General features: G+C 43.3%; 1 protein-coding gene and 1 non-coding gene across 2 annotated transcripts in view; one reads left to right on the top strand and one right to left on the bottom strand.

The window, feature by feature from the left end:
* LOC121544221 (pecanex-like protein 1) overlaps nucleotides 1-16,556 on the top strand; it is a 121,873-nt gene that overhangs the window by 61,395 nt on the left and 43,922 nt on the right. The window contains exons 10-16 of the mRNA XM_045209034.1: nucleotides 1,053-1,110; nucleotides 6,355-6,569; nucleotides 6,944-7,097; nucleotides 9,685-9,717; nucleotides 10,274-10,445; nucleotides 14,200-14,310; nucleotides 14,649-14,740. Of these exons, the coding sequence (XP_045064969.1) occupies nucleotides 1,053-1,110; nucleotides 6,355-6,569; nucleotides 6,944-7,097; nucleotides 9,685-9,717; nucleotides 10,274-10,445; nucleotides 14,200-14,310; nucleotides 14,649-14,740 (835 nt within the window). The remainder of the gene's footprint in view (nucleotides 1-1,052; nucleotides 1,111-6,354; nucleotides 6,570-6,943; nucleotides 7,098-9,684; nucleotides 9,718-10,273; nucleotides 10,446-14,199; nucleotides 14,311-14,648; nucleotides 14,741-16,556) is intronic.
* trnag-ucc lies at nucleotides 8,195-8,269 on the bottom strand. The gene has a single exon. It is a non-coding gene; the product is annotated as a tRNA-Gly (tRNA).

Below are 16,556 nucleotides of genomic sequence, written 5' to 3'. Positions count from 1 at the left end.
GGGTCAGTATAATCCCATCAGTATATACTGGGTCAGTATAGTCCCATCAGTATAGTACTGGGTCAGTATAATCCCATTAGTATAATCCCATCAGTATAATCCCATCAGTATAGTACTGGGTCAGTATAATCCCATCAGTATAGTACTGGGACAGTATAGTACTGGGTCAGTATAATCCCATCAGTATAGTACTGGGTCAGTATAATCCCATCAGTATAATCCCATCAGTATAGTACTGGGTCAGTATAATCCCATCAGTATAGTACTGGGTCAGTATAATCCCATCAGTATAGTACTGGGACAGTATAGTACTGGGTCAGTATAATCCCATCAGTATAGGACTGGGTCAGTTTAATCCCGTCAGTATAGTACTGGGTCAGTATAATCCCGTCAGTATAGTACTGGGTCAGTATAATCCCATCAGTATAGTACTGGGTCAGTATAGTCCCATCAGTATAGTACTGGGTCTGTATAATCCCATAAATATAGTACTGGGTCAGTATAATCCCATCAATATAGTACTGGGTCAGTATAATCCCCATCAGTATAGTACTGGGTCAGTATAATCCCATCAATATAATCCCGTCAGTATAATCCCATCAGTATAGTACTGGGTCAGTATAATCCCATCAGTATAGTACTGGGTCAGTATAATCCCATCAGTATAGTACTGGGTCAGTATAGTCCCATCAGTATAGTACTGGGTCAGTATAATCCCATCAGTATAGTACTGGGTCAGTATAGTCCCATCAGTATAGTACTGGGTCAGTATAATCCCATCAGTATAGTACTGGGACAGTATAGTACTGGGACAGTATAGTCTCATCAGTATAGTACTGGGTCTGTATAATCCCATCAGTATAGTACTGGGTCAGTATAATCCCATCAGTATAGTACTGGGTCAGTATAGTCCCATCAGTATAGTACTGGGTCAGTATAGTCCCATCAGTATAGTACTGGGTCAGTATAATCCCATCAGTATAGTACTGGGTCAGAATAATCCCATCAGTAAAGTCCCATGAAGTCACCTTGTCCTTGTTTCAACTCAACAGGGACACAGACTCCCACCTCTCCAGTTCTACCTCAGTTCGCTTCTACCCTCATGACCTGGTGAGTGGTTATCGCGTGTGTGTGTACGTGCGCGTGTGTAGTGTGTTAACTTTTTACTGTGTGTGTATGTGCTCGCGCGTGTAGTGTGTTAACTGTGTGTGTGCGCGTGTAGTGTGTTAACTGTTTACTGTGTGTAGTGTGTGTTAACTGTTTACTGTGTGTAGTGTGCAGAGGTGGGACAAAGTCATTGTTATGCAAGTCACAAGTAAGTCTCAAGTCTTTGCCCTCGAGTCCCAAGTCGAGTCAAAGATGAGGCAAGTCCCAAGTCGAGTCAAAAGTCAAAGCCATCAAGTCTCAAGTCGAGTCCAAAGTCCTACCATTTTAGTTTCGAGTCATTTCAAGTCCTCTTACCACAGAAATAAAATGTATACAAATCATGTATGTCTGTAAGATTTGTATTTATTTAAACCTTTTTATACAATAACATTAATCAAATACAGCAAAAAACATAACATTTAATTTTCACAAAAAAAATGCTTGTATTTGAACAGCATATTGCACTAGAGAGAGAGAGAGAGAGAGAGAGAGAGAGAGAGAGAGAGAGAGAGAGAGAGAGAGAGAGAGAGAGAGAGAGAGAGAGAGAGAGAGAGAGAGAGAGAGAGAGAGAGAGAGAGAGAGAGAGAGAGAGAGAGAGAGAGAGAGAGAGAGAGAGAGAGAGAGAATGAATGGTTTACGGGGAAGGACAAACACCAAAGCTCTGGAAGTAAAAACAGTGTGGGAACCTGCACTGCAAATGAACAGATCTTACTCCATGTGAAACTCCTACCACAGGAGAGAGAGAGCTGTGTGGACAGGTGATGAGCAGAGAGTGAGTGTGTAGAGCGCGCATGCGTGCTGTGGACAGGTGGAGGGAGGCCCCTATACTGCATTGCATTTGCAAAAGATCAAATTGGCCAAAAGTCTGTCAGTCATTTGTGCACGATGGGGACGCAGAATGATGCCACCATGGCTGAAAACTCGCTCCACTGGAGCACTAGAAGCAGGCACTGCCAAGACTCGGATGGCTACTTGAAAGAGTGAAGGAAGAGTCTTACTGTTCAGTGCCCAGAACAAAAGGGGCATTCTGTCCTTCTGCCATGTCAATGTAGTGACTTAGCTGTACTGCTGGTGGGGTCCCAACATCCCTTTTCTGCCTCTTATGGTATGCAGCAAACAGCCCTTCTCCTTCCATGTCCTCTAGTTCTTCTTCAGCAGGCACCGGCACAGGCTGCTCTGTCTCTGCAGCATCTTGCAGGATCAATTCTAAAAATAAAAATAAAACGTGTCACAACAGCAGAAACAAAAGAGCCCTTATTTCTGATGTTGATGATACTGTTCAAGACTGAAATTTTTTATTATTGTTAAAGTCAGATTAATATCACATTAGATCCTATATCAGATTAAGATCAAATTATTGTACGTTGCATTTAAGTTGCATTGCAAGTCAATAATATTTACCTTTAACTCTCGTTGTGCCACCTCTGCCTTGATGTCACGGTTGACCAGCACATGGGGCTCAATCCACAGCAGACAAAAGGCTGGATCCAAGGCAGCTGCTTTCAGGTAGACTGTGTCTGAAAAGGGGGGCAGTGATCCCTTCTTGAGACTGGGCCATTTTTACATTAATGAAGATCCCAAGAAATCTTTTTTCAGGGATGCCTGCAGACCTCTGACCAGGCCACTCAGGAAACGAACTTGAGGCTTCAGCTTCTCAAGATGGTGATTGAGGGACAAGATGGATGGAACAACTGCACTGATTGTAATGACTTTCTCCCCCTGTGTCAAATCAGTTGCTTCTCCGAACGGTTTTAAGATGTCCACCAACTCCTTCAGCAGATTCCACTCTCGTGGTGTGAATGACAGTTCTTTATGCCCGGCCTTCTCAAGAACTGCGCAGAGCTTTTGCTGATCACAATGAAGGACTGCTTTTACCTGCCGCAGTGTGGAATTCCACCTCGTGCTCACTGCAGCAGGGATGCCTCTGTGCTCCCCAAATTCACCATCGAAGATGTCTTTAAACGTTGTGCTTGTGTGGAGCAGGGAGCTAAGTTTTGATAACTTGAGAGAGAAGGACATGCCGCTTTTGTTTCTTTCAAACCGTCTCCCACAACCAGCTGCAATGTGTGTGCAAAACACTGCAGGCGCTGTTTCTTTGCCATAGCAGCATCGACGGTTTGCTGGTCTTCTTGGGTTAAGTCATGCCATAGCTCAGGATCATCAAGATTATCTCCAGCATCTTCATCTTCCTCCTGTTCGCTGGGGAAGCAGACTGTAAATGCCTTGCGCATGTTAGCAGCATTGTCACTAATTATATAGTCCAATTTAGCTTTGATGTTGTATTCATCACATATTGCCTCAAATTGGTCACAGATTCGCTCTGCTGTGTGAGAGCCTTTGAAGCGGTTGCAGGCCAAGAGATTAGTCTTTAGCTGTACCCTCTCTGCATCTCGCTCCATCCAGTGCACAGTGACACCAAGGAATCCCCTCATCTTTCGATCAGACCAAATGTCCACAGTGACTGAAACATGGTCAGTGTTGCTCAATTGAGTTTTTAACTTTGACCGTCTCTCCTCAGCAAGGCTCTCTGTTTTTGTGGTCAGCGTTCGCGACATACTGGGGTATACTTGCTGTCCAGCACAGCCAGAAAGTGACGAAAGCTCTTATTTTCCACAATAGACAGAGGGAAATTGCAATCAATAATCAAGTCAGACAGTATCGCATTGGAGATGGCCTTCTGCTGTGGGTGGGTCAGGCTGTAACGCCCTACACGAGTGTCAAGGAATTGTGAGATTGAAGGCTGTTGTGGTTCATCTACGATGATTTTGTTCATCTGGTATTCTTCATACCTGTAACAGAGAAGAATATGAAACAGATGTCAGAAAATCCTTTACAGCCACACATGTTGTATTTGAAACTACTCTTTACTCATATCAATGTTGTTGTGTTAATATTCATTGCCTATTGTACACTACGGTTTACGATAATACATTTCAGTTTCAGTGTATGCAATATTAAGAATATTTTCACTGCTTCAAAATTCATAAGAAAGCCCTTTCCCTCAAGAAACTGAAGTCATATGCTTTATAGCAGTGGTTTTCAAAGTGGGGACGGGGACCCTTGGGTGCCGCGAGGGGGTTCTAGGGGGGCCATGGCAAGTTGGCATGAAAAGTATAGAAAAACAAAATAATTGAATAAATTAAATAACTAAAGTAAACCAAATTAAACCAAAAATAAGCTAAACAATATTCCCATTAGTTAAGAACTGCACTATAATAATCTATTGCATCTCTGAACATTACTACTATAATCGTTATTATTTTATTATATACTGTATATATCCCAGTGGTGCGCTGCCTCACAGACCAACTGTAGACTACGGTAGCACTCTGTCCATGCGCTGTCTGCTGTTTGGGCATGATATGAAAAGGGAAGGCTAATGGTGGATCTACTGTGACTGTGTTATCATTTTCCTCTTTACAATGTATACGTCTTACTATGTTTCCTGTTGTACTTGGATGGGTTTAGGGATGCACCAACTACATCCGAGTTGTGAAAGGGGTGCATTCATTGTTTAATTGTGATATTTTGTCTTCAGCGACAGTTCTGCTTAGTTGTGATTAACCAAAATTACATAAACGACCTCAATGAGGCAGCACACCAGCAACTCTGAAACTGAATTCTAAAACGCTTAACGTGAAAAAACGCTTAACGTTGCTTAATGCTTAATATACTAAGACAGTAATATTATAAGACCAAACTCTGCAAATATCATATTAATAAAGCATACTATGTACAAAACATCAGATGAGCCCAGAATATGAACGCAAACACGTTTAATAACACGTTGCGTTTTCCTCCCATAGAAAACCATTATAAGAAAAGGCTTAACGTGTCTTATGTACTAAGACAGTGTTATTAAAAGACCAAACTAAGTAAATATCATATCAATAAAGTATACTATGTACAAAACATCAGATGAGCCCAGAATACATAGTAGCCTACATAAGACATGTTAAGCCTTTTCTTATAATGGTTTTCTATGGGAGGAAAACACTTAACGTGTTGTTAAACGTGTTTGCGTTCATATTCTGGCCTCATCTGATGTTTTGTACATTTAGTATACTTTATTAATATGATATTTATAGTTTGGTCTTTTAATATTACTGTCTCAGTATATTAAGACACGTTAAGCCTTTTCTTATAATAGTTTTCTATGGGAGGAAAACGCAACGTGTTATTAAACGTGTTTTGCGTTCATATTCTGGGCTCATCTGATGTTTTGTACATAGTATACTTTATTAATATGATATTTACAGAGTTTGGTCTTTTAATAACACTGTCTTAGTACATTAAAGAACGTTAAGCGTTTTTTCACGAAAAGCGTTTTTAGAATGTCCATATAATAGCAGTTCAAAAATCCATATTTTTGTAAGCATGAACCAGCAAGGGAGACGTTGCGTTTGTCTCGTTGATACAGTAAATATGCAGCAGCTAGCTAGTAAGTTACGGTACATCCGATAAGGTGCGTAGCATTGCGTTTCAAAACTTACCTTTCTTTGTGCAACTTCAGGTGTCGAACAAAGTTGGACGTTGTGGCAGCTCCGTCTGTAATCTTCGATCCGCATGTTTTGCAGATTGCAACTCGTTTTTTGTCGACTACCTCGTAATTTTTATAGCCAAACCAAACTATCTTCGGTATCATTTTGACAACTGGCGCGTTGTTGCTTGATGTGCTTCATTGGTTGTCTTGCAATGTGCCTGCTTAGATGCTGTCGAATCAAAACAACGTGGGACTACAGTGATTGGATAACGTGCAGGCAGCGCGCTTCTCTGTATGCATACAGGTGGATGGGTGCACATTTTTTCACAGATGCAGATAAACGGAGAGCGGCGCGGCCGCGGAAATTTTTTTTTCCCCAGTTTTCATGGGAAGTAGCAAGTCTTCTCGAGTCATAAGGCGCAAGTCCAAGTGAAGTCACGAGTCATTGATGTTAAAGTCCAAGTCGAGTTGCAAGTCTTTGTACATTTTGTCGAGTCGAGTCTGAAGTCATCAAATTCATGACTCGAGTCTGACTCGAGTCCAAGTCACATGACTCGAGTCCACACCTCTGGTAGTGTGTGTTAACTGTTTACTGTGTGTGTGTGTGTGCGCGTGTAGTGTGTTAACTGTTTACTGTGTGTGTGCGCGTGTAGTGTGTTAACTGTTTACTGTGTGTGTGTAGTGTGTGTGTGTAGTGTGTTAACTGTTTAATGTGTGTTCTACAGATCCGTCTGAACCGTCTCCTGACCATGAGACCAGAGCTGTTGGATCAGCAGGATGTAGACCTGAGCCCAGAGCTCCATGATGTTCCTCTAGACCTGGAGGACCCGGCCACGGCTGCAGCGCGCAAGGCCAAACAGCACTACCGTTTCTGGCTGCTGCCTAACCTCTGGGTCGGCCTGCACTTTGACAGACTCACCCTGCTGGCTCTGTTCGACAGGTAACGGCTTTACACAAGAACGGTCACTATTAGTGATTTTTCCAATCACTCCCTGCCCTTCACCTTGGTCCTAACACTTTGATGTTTGCAGATCTGAAGGGTCTGGATAAGTGTAGTGGTGGAGCATCCATCATATTGCCGCCACCTTACAGATCTGCAAACGTCGAAGGGTCAATGGAAAGGGTTAGGGGGTGAATTGGGACTGACACTGGAGAAATATTGTATATGGTTTCGCGAGACATTGTTTTCACTCCGTCTGTCCGACGGAAACCTTGAGGTTCTAGAAAACATCCTAGCGGTGGTGCTAGCCGTCCTGGTAGCCTTGCTAACATTGTGTGTGTGTGTGTGTGTGTGTGTGTGTGTCCCTCTACCAGAAACCGTGAGGTTCTAGAGAACATCCTAGCGGTGGTGCTAGCCGTCCTGGTAGCCTTCCTGGGGTCAGTCCTACTGGTCAGCGGATTCTTCACTGACATCTGGGTCTTCCAGTTCTGCCTCGTCATCGCCAGCTGCCAGTACTCACTACTCAAGGTTTACATTTTAGTCATTTAGCAGACGCTCTTATCCAGAGCCACTTGCAATCAGTACACTCAGCTTAAATAGGTTAAAAAAAACTATAACTGATGATGATATCAATAGCCGCTATTTCACTTAAGTAGTAGCATTGCACTGTATACCGGTACCAAAATGTTATCATACCAACATTTTAGAATACCTTCGTACCGTTTCATATGATACTACCATATTTTTCAGCCCTACCAATCTTACGAACCTGCTGGCGTCCTGTCATAAATTGTTAATAAAGTCTGTTTTGTTTATAAATTCAGTTGAACATTTTTTTTTAGCAACAGACTAGTCTCTTGTATGCGCTGGTCCAATAATGTCCACTTCACTTTCATGCTCATATTCCGTGTGGGATCTGTAATCAGCCAGCCGGCAGCCCCATCCCCTTCCAGCCATCACTCACCTGCTTCTCTCCGTCCGCTGTTCACGTGCATCCATTCCTCCACCAGTTAAAAAAATAATAATAATGTAATTTAGCCGTGACGGTGATGGGGGATGTAGTCCCTGATGAGTTTTCTGTTGTTACATTTGTACATTTGATAAGTTGGAGCAGCACGCAACGCGAGCAATGTTGATGCATTGTATAATTTCATAAAGCATTCCGAGTAGGCTTTGTTCGCTGCCAGAGAGGACCAATCGAGCACAGCTGTGCGACAGGCATGCTCACAGCTTTACAGACAAAGAAAACAGCTCATCTCTACCTCAAACTGTTCAAAAAAAAAATATATACGACCCATGTAATCGGAGCTACCTAATTTCACAAACCATGTCGCGGGCCGTTTTAAACTAATCCCGGGTCGCTAATGATTGTTTTGATAAACAACGTTGTTCAGTCATGTTACCTAGCTAGCTAACAACCTGCTATCTTGACAGTAGGTTTAGGCTCATCTGATTGATCCAGGGAGAAAGGAACAGTGTCTGCTACTCATGAGATGTGATTCAAAGGTAGGATTCATACAGACCTAAGGGAAGACTAAACTGTATAACATGTACATTTTACGTCATTTAGCAGACGCTCTTATCCAGAGCCACTTACAGTTAGTGAGTGCATACATATTCATACTGGCCCCCCGTGGGAAACGAACCCACAACCCTGGCGTTGGAAGCGCCATGCTCTACCAACTGAGCTACATGGGGACTACATCAAACATCTATCTCTTTCTGGTGCTCCTTACATTCTGTTTGGTGTGAGGGCGAGTCTTTGTGGGTCTGTTTGAAGAGTAGGAGGTTTCAGGCAGTGTTTTCCCCTTACTGACACAATGACATACAGATCATGATGCATACATATTCCTTCCTCCCATTCCACCAGCCTAATCACAGCTAGGCCTTTGCAAATCAGAGCAAATCAGCCATTCTATGCAGTATTCTATTATACAGTGTGAAGTTCAATTCTATGTGTTGTATTGAGTAGAGGTGTGAATATCAGTGACCGGTTGTATTGAGTAGAGGTGACAATACTATTGTAGTGGCATTGTTGGTATGGCGACAATACTAATGTAGTGGCATTGTTGGTATGGCGACAATACTAATGTAGTGGCATTGTTGGTATGGCGACAATACTAATGTAGTGGCATTGTTGGTATGGCGACAATACTAATGTAGTGGCATTGTTGGTATGGCGACAGTACTAATGTAGTGGTATTGTTGGTATGGCGACAATACTAATGTAGTGGTATTGTTGGTATGGCAACAGTACTAATGTAGTGCTATTGTTGGTATGGCGACAGTACTAATGTAGTGGTATTGTTGGTATGGCGACAATACTAATGTAGTGGTATTGTTGGTATGGCGACAATACTAATGTAGTGGCATTGTTGGTATGGCGACAGTACTAATGTAGTGGCATTGTTGGTATGGCGACAATACTAATTTAGTGGCATTGTTGGTATGGCGACAGTACTAATGTAGTGGTATTGTTGGTATGGCGACAGTACTAATGTAGTGGCATTGTTGGTATGGCGACAGTACTAATGTAGTGGCATTGTTGGTATGGCGACAGTACTAATGTAGTGGTATTGTTGGTATGGCGACAGTACTAATGTAGTGGTATTGTTGGTATGGCGACAGTACTAATGTAGTGGTATTGTTGGTATGGTGACAGTACTAATGTAGTGGTATTGTTGGTATGGCGACAGTACTAATGTAGTGGTATTGTTGGTATGGCGACAGTACTAATGTAGTGGTATTGTTGGTATGGCGACAGTACTAATGTAGTGGTATTGTTGGTATGGCGACAGTACTAATGTAGTGGTATTGTTGGTATGGCGACAGTACTAATGTAGTGGTATTGTTGGTATGGCGACAGTACTAATGTAGTGGTATTGTTGGTATGGCGACAGTACTAATGTAGTGGTATTGTTGGTATGGCGACAGTACTAATGTAGTGGTATTGTTGGTATGGCGACAGTACTAATGTAGTGGTATTGTTGGTATGGCGACAGTACTAATGTAGTGGCATTGTTGGTATGGCGACAGTACTAATGTAGTGGTATTGTTGGTATGGCGACAGTACTAATGTAGTGGTATTAACCCTGTTGTTGTGTTTCTGTCTCAGAGTGTTCAACCAGACTCTTCTTCTCCTCGTCATGTAAGCATCTCTTTATCTCTCCTCTAATCTGCCCTCTCTGTGTCCTCCTCTCCTCCCCTGGAATTAGAACGTTCTCTGCCCTGAGCTGAGCCCTCAAAATGGAGTCAGTCTGTTACTCCCCCTTTTCTCCCTTGCCCCCCAACCCCCCACCCTGCTGCAGGCATAGGGCTTTAAATAGCAGACTAGAGTTTAGACTACAGCTCTCTCTTCCCCCACCCTGCTGCAGGCATAGGGCTTTAAATAGCAGACTAGAGTTTAGACTACAGCTCTCTCCCTCCTCCTCTCTCCCCCCCCACCCTGCTGCAGGCATAGGGTGGGGGAAGTCCGGTTGACTGTAGGCTGTCTTTGTTTCTCTACACCCCAACCTAATCTCTCTCTCCTCTCTCCTCTCTCCTCTCTCCTCTCTCCCTCTCTCCCTCTCCCCTCTCTCCTCTCTCCCTCTCTCCTCTCTCCCTCTCTCCTCTCTCCTCTCTCCTCTCTCCTCTCTCCTCTCTCCTCTCTTCCCTCTCCTCTCTCCTCTCTCCCCTCTCCTCTCTCCTCTCTCCTCTGTCTCCAGGGCCATAACCGTATCATAGTCTACAGTCGGCCCGTCTACTTCTGCCTGTGCTGTGGGTTGATCTGGGTGTTGGACTATGGTAGTGATGGGACCGGCTCGGCCCGGTTCACCCTGTACGGTGTCGCCCTCACCAGCTCCCTGGTTCTCGCCACTGCCAGGGACCTCGTCATAGGTGAGTCTTTATACTGCTGCTAACTGGACAACATGGACACTTGGAGGGGGTTTCCTGGAGACAGATTCGGGAAAAGCAATTTTGATGGAAATGATCCTTTACTGTGCCTCCAGAAAGTATTCATCACCTTTGACTTATTCCACATTTTGTTGTTACAGCCTGAATTCAAAATTGATTTAAATAAATAAAAAATTCTCACCCATCTACACACAATACCCCCATAATGACAAAGTGAAAACATGTTTTTAGAAATGTTTGCAAATATATTGAAAATTAAATACAGAAATATCTAATTTACATACAGTTGAAGTTGGAAGTTTACATACACCTTAGCCAAATACATTTAAACTCAGTTTTTCACAATTGCTGACATTTAATCCTAGTAAAAATTCCCTGTTTTAGGTCAGTTAGGATCCCCACTTTATTGTCTTGAGATGTTGCTTCAATATATCCACATAATTTTCCTTCCTCATGATGCCATCAATTTTGTGAAGTGCACCAGTCCCTCCTGCAGCAAAGCACCCCCACAGCATGATGCTGCCACCCCCGTGCTTCACGGTTGGCATGGTGTTCTTCGGCTTGCAAGCCTTCCCCTTTTTCCTCCAAACATAACAATGGTCATTATGGCCAAACAGTTCTATTTTTGTTTCATCAGACCAGAGGACATTTCTCCAAAAAGTACAATCTTTGTCCCCATGTGCAGTTGCAAACCGTAGTCTGGCTTTTTTATGGCGGTTTTGGAGCAGTGGCTTCTTCCTTGCTGAGCGGCCTTTCAGGTTATGTCGATATAGGACTCGTTTTACTGTGGATATAGATACTTTTGTACCTGTTTCCTCCAGCATCTTCACAAGGTCCTTTGCTGTTGTTCTGGGATTGATTTGCACTTTTCTCACCAAAGTACGTTCATCTCTAGGAGACAGAACGCGTCTCCTTCCTGAGTGGTATGACGGCTGCGTGGTCCCATGGTGTTTATACTTGCATACTATTGTTTGTATAGATGAACGTGGTACCTTCAGGCGTTTGGAAATTGCTCCCAAGGATGAACTAGACTTGTGGAGGTCTACAATTATTTTTTTGAGGTCTTGAATGATTTATTTGGATTTTCCCATGATGTCAAGCAAAGAGGCACTGAGTTTGAAGGTAGGCCTTGAAATACATCCACAGGTACACCTCCAATTGACTCAAATGATGTCAATTAGCCTATCAGAAGCTTCTAAAGCCATGACATCATTTTCTGGAACAGCTGTGAGTCTTTCTGGGTAAGTCTCGAAGAGCTTTGCGCACCTGGATTGTACAATATTTTGCCATTTATTCTTTAAAAAGTTATTCAAGCTCTGTCAAATTGGTTGTTGATCATTGCTAGACAGCCGTTTTCAAGTCTTTCCATAGATTTTCAAGTTAAGTAAAAACTGTAACTTGGCCACTCAGGAACATTCGCTGTCTTCTTGGTAAGCAACTCCGGTGTAGATTTTTCCTTGTGTTTTAGGGTATTGTCCTGCTGAAAGGTGAATTCATCTCCCAGTGTCTGGTGGAAAGCAGACTGAACCAGGTTTTCCTCTAGGATTTTGCCTGTGCTTAGTTAGCTCTATTCTGTTTTATTTTGTATTGAAAAAAACTCCCCAGTCCTTAACGATTACAAGCATACCCATAACATGATGCAGCCACTACTATTCTTAAAATTATGCAGAGTGGCACTCAGTAATGTTCCTATTAGATTTGCCCCAAACATCAGACTTTGTATTCAGGACAAAAAGTTAATTGCTTTGACAATTTCTTTGCAGTATTGCTTTAGTGCCTTGTTGCAAACAGGATGCATGTTATGGAATATTTTTATTCTGTAGAGGCTTCCTTCTTTTCACTCTTTCAATTAGGTTGGTATTGTGGAGTAACTACAATGTTGTTGATCCATCCTCAGTTTTCTACTATCTCAGCCATTAAACTCTGTAACTGTTTTAAAGTCACCATTGGCCTCTTGGTGAAATCCCTGAGCGGTTTCCTTCCTCTCCGGCAACTGAGTTAGGAAGGCCGCCTGTATATTTTGCATGCAATTTATGTGACTTGTTAAGCACATTTTGTACTCGTGAATTTATTTAGGCTTGCCATAACAAAGGGGTTTAATACTTATTGACTCAAGACATTTCAGCTTTTCATTTTTAATTAGTTTGTAAAGATTTGTAAAAATATTCCACTTTGACATTATGGGGTATATGTTTGAGAAAAAATCTCAATTGAATCCATTTTAAAATCAGGCTGTAACACAACTAAATGTGGAAAAAGTCAAGGGGTATGAATACTTTCTGAACGCACTGGATGTGTTGATTATCTAGCTTAATATTTTGACTACTTATTAAGATGTGTTGTGAATGTGGTCATATAAAGTGAGCATATTTAATACATACAGTATCATAAGAACAGTTACTATCATTTTGTAAAGTGTGCTGCTTACATTTGACTGAAGTGAGCTACGTGCTCGTGACCAAACCCCATTGTCCCAGTCATTATAACCGTATATACTCGATATATACAAAAGTATGTGGACACCCCTTCAAATTAGCGGATTCGGCTATTTCAGCGACACCTGTTGCTGACGGGTGTATAAAATCGAGCACACAGCCATGCAATCTCCATAGACAAACATTGGCAGTAGAATGGCCTTACTGAAGAGCTCAGTGACTTTCAACGTGGCACCGTCATAGGATGCCACCTTTCCAACACGTCAGTTCGTCAAATTTCTGCCCTGCTAGAGCTGCCACCGGTCAACTGTAAGTGCTGTTATTGTGAAGTGGAAACGTCTAGGAGCAACAACGGCTCAGCCGCAAAGTGGTAGGCCACACAAGCTCACAGAACGGGACCGCCGAGTGCTGAAGCACGTAGCGCGTAAAAATCGTCTGTCCTCGGTTGCAACACTCACTACCGAGTTCCAAACTGCCTCTGGAAGCAACGTCAGCACAATAACTGTTCGTCGGGAGCTTCATGAAATGGGTTTCCATGGCCGAGCAGCCGCACACAAGCCTAAGATCATCATGCGCAATGCCAAGCGTCGGCTGGAGTGGTGTAAAGCTCGCCGCCATTTGACTCTGGAGCAGTGGAAACGTGTTCTTTGGAGTGATGAATCGCACCATCTGGCAGTCCGACGGACGAATCTGGGTTTGGTGGATGCCAGGAGAACGCTACCTGCCCGAATGCATAATGCCAACTGTAAAGTTTGGTGGAGGAGGAATAATGGTCTGGGGCTGTTTTTCATGGTTTGGGCTAGGCCCCTTAGTTCCAGTGAAGGGAAATCCTTTACATTCTAGACAATTCTGTGCTTCCAACTTTGTGGCAACAGTGTGAGGAAGGCCCTTTCCTGTTTCAGCATGACAATGCCTCCGTGCTCAAAGCGAGGTCCATACAGAAATGGTTTGCTGAGATCGGTGTGGAAGAACTTGACTGGCCTGCACAGAGCCTTGACCTCAACCCCATCGAACACCCTTTGGGATTAATTGGAACGCCGACTGCAAGCCAGGCCTAATCGCCCAACATCAGAGTCCGACCTCACTAATGCTTTTTGTGGCTGAATGGAAGCAAGTCCCCTGCAGCAATGTTCCAACATCTAGTGGAAAGCCTTCCCAGAAGAGTGGAGGCTGTTATAGCAGCAAAGGGGGGGGACCAACTCCATATTAATGGCCATGATTTTTGGAAAGAGATGTTCGTCAAGCAGGCGTCCACATACTTTTGGCCAGTGTATTATTACTAACCTCTCTTCTCTCTGCAGTGTTCACTCTGTGCTTTCCTATCGTGTTCTTCGTGGGGCTCCTTCCCCAGGTTAACACCTTCGTCATGTACCTCTTTGAGCAGCTGGATATCCACGTGTTCGGGGGGAACGGTGAGGGACACTTTCGGATGTCAAGTTTATTTTCAATATATGACAGGCCCTAATCGTCCGGTTGTTATTGTAAAAGATAAATGTGTATCAGACCCCCATGTATCGAAAAAGGGACGGATGCACATCCCTAATAAAATGTAATAAATACATTTGAAGTCTTAACCTTACCACAGCTCTCTCAATAAAAGTTCACAGGGTCTCTCTGCAAGGGTCTCTTAGTTTGACCTCCCTTTAACCTTTGACATCTACACATTGTGACACTGAGAGAATGCTGATTTGCACTAAATGTCAAACGCTATCTGGTATGTATAAGTGATGCTGACCTCGTGTGTCCACAGCCTCCACCAGCCTTCTGTCATCTCTTTACAGTGTCCTGCGAAGCGTGGTCACTGTGGCCCTGCTCTATGGCGTCTGCTACGGGGCCCTGAAGGTCAGTCTGAACTAACCTCGAGCCTCCTCCTCTCTCCCAGTATTATGAATATCAACTGATCCAATAAAAGATCTGGTGACGTGTGATGGCTGACGCCTGTGTGTGTTCTGTTGTTCTAACGCCTGTGTTTGAATGTGTTCTAATCTCTGTATCCACCCTCATTTTCTAACGTTGCTATGGGCACAGCCAAACAATGGAAGTGATGGATTGGACTTCCTCTTTACTTCCCTACTGTGATGGATTGGACTTCCTCTTTACTTCCCTACTGTGATGGATTGGACTTCCTCTTTACTTCCTTACTGTGATGGATTGGACTTCCTCTTTACTTCCCTACTGTGATGGATTGGACTTCCTCTTTACTTCCCTACTGTGATGGATTGGACTTCCTCTTTACTTCCCTACTGTGATGGATTGGACTTCCTCTTTACTTCCCTACTGTGATGGATTGGACTTCCTCTTTACTTCACTACTGTGATGGATTGGACTTCTCTTTACTTCCCTACTGTGATGGATTGGACTTCCTCTTTACTTCCCTACTGTGATGGATTGGACTTCCTCTTTACTTCCCTACTGTGATGGATTGGACTTCCTCTTTACTTCCCTAATGTGATGGATTGGACTTCCTCTTTACTTCCTTACTGTGATGGATTGGACTTCCTCTTTACTTCCCTACTGTGATGGATTGGACTTCCTCTTTACTTCCTTACTGTGATGGATTGGACTTCCTCTTTACTTCCCTACTGTGATGGATTGGACTTCCTCTTTACTTCCCTACTGTGATGGATTGGACTTCCTCTTTACTTCCCTACTGTGATGGATTGGACTTCCTCTTTACTTCCCTACTGTGATGGATTGGACTTCCTCTTTACTTCCCTACTGTGATGGATTGGACTTCCTCTTTACTTCCCTACTGTGATGATTGGACTTCCTCTTTACTTCCTTACTGTGATGGATTGGACTTCCTCTTTACTTCCCTACTGTGATGGATTGGACTTCCTCTTTACTTCCTTACTGCAGTGCTCCGGTGGCAAACTTGCCAGAGTCAATTATTTGAAGGAGTCAATTTATAGAGTATAGAAGTAAACAAGTATAAGTGTAAGTGTGTATTTACTCATTGACTTTTTCCACATTTTGTTACATTACAGCCTTATTTTAAAATTGATTAAATCGTTTTTTCCCCTCCTCAATCTACACACAATACCCCATAATAACAAAGCAAAAACAGGTTTTTAGAAATTGTTGCTATTTTTTATTTATTTTTTAACAACATATCACATTACGTAAGTATTCAGACCATTTACTCAGTACTTTGTTGAAGCACCTTTGGCAGCGATTACAGCCTGGAGTCTTCTTAGGTATGACGCTACAAGCTTGGCACACCTGTATTTGGGGAGTTTCTCCCATTCTTCTCTGCAGATCCTTTCAAGCTCTGTCAGGTTGGATGGGGAGCATTGCTGCACAGCTATTTTCAGGTCTCACCAGAGATGTTCAAGTCCTGGCTCTGGCTGGGCCACTCAAGGACAATCAGACTTGTCTCGAAGCCACTCCTGCGTTGTCTTGGCTGTGTGCTCAGGGTCCTGTTGGAAGTGAACCTTCGTCCCAGTCTGAGGTCCTGAGCGCTCTGGAGCAGGTTTTCATCAAGGATCTCTCTGTACTTTGCTCCGTTCATCTTTGCCTCAATCCTGACTAGTCTCCCAGTCCCTGCCGCTGAAAAACATCCCCACAGCATGATGCTGCCACCACCATGCTTCACCATAGGGATAGTGCCAGGTTTCCTCCAGATGTGACGCTTGGCATTCTGGCCAAAGAGTTCAAT

This window comes from Coregonus clupeaformis, chromosome 29 (genome assembly GCF_020615455.1).
Source record: "Coregonus clupeaformis isolate EN_2021a chromosome 29, ASM2061545v1, whole genome shotgun sequence".
Classification (NCBI taxonomy): Eukaryota; Metazoa; Chordata; class Actinopteri; order Salmoniformes; family Salmonidae; genus Coregonus; species Coregonus clupeaformis.
The sequence above is the reverse complement of the archived record's forward strand: the minus strand, read 5'-3'. Positions and strand labels throughout refer to the sequence as shown.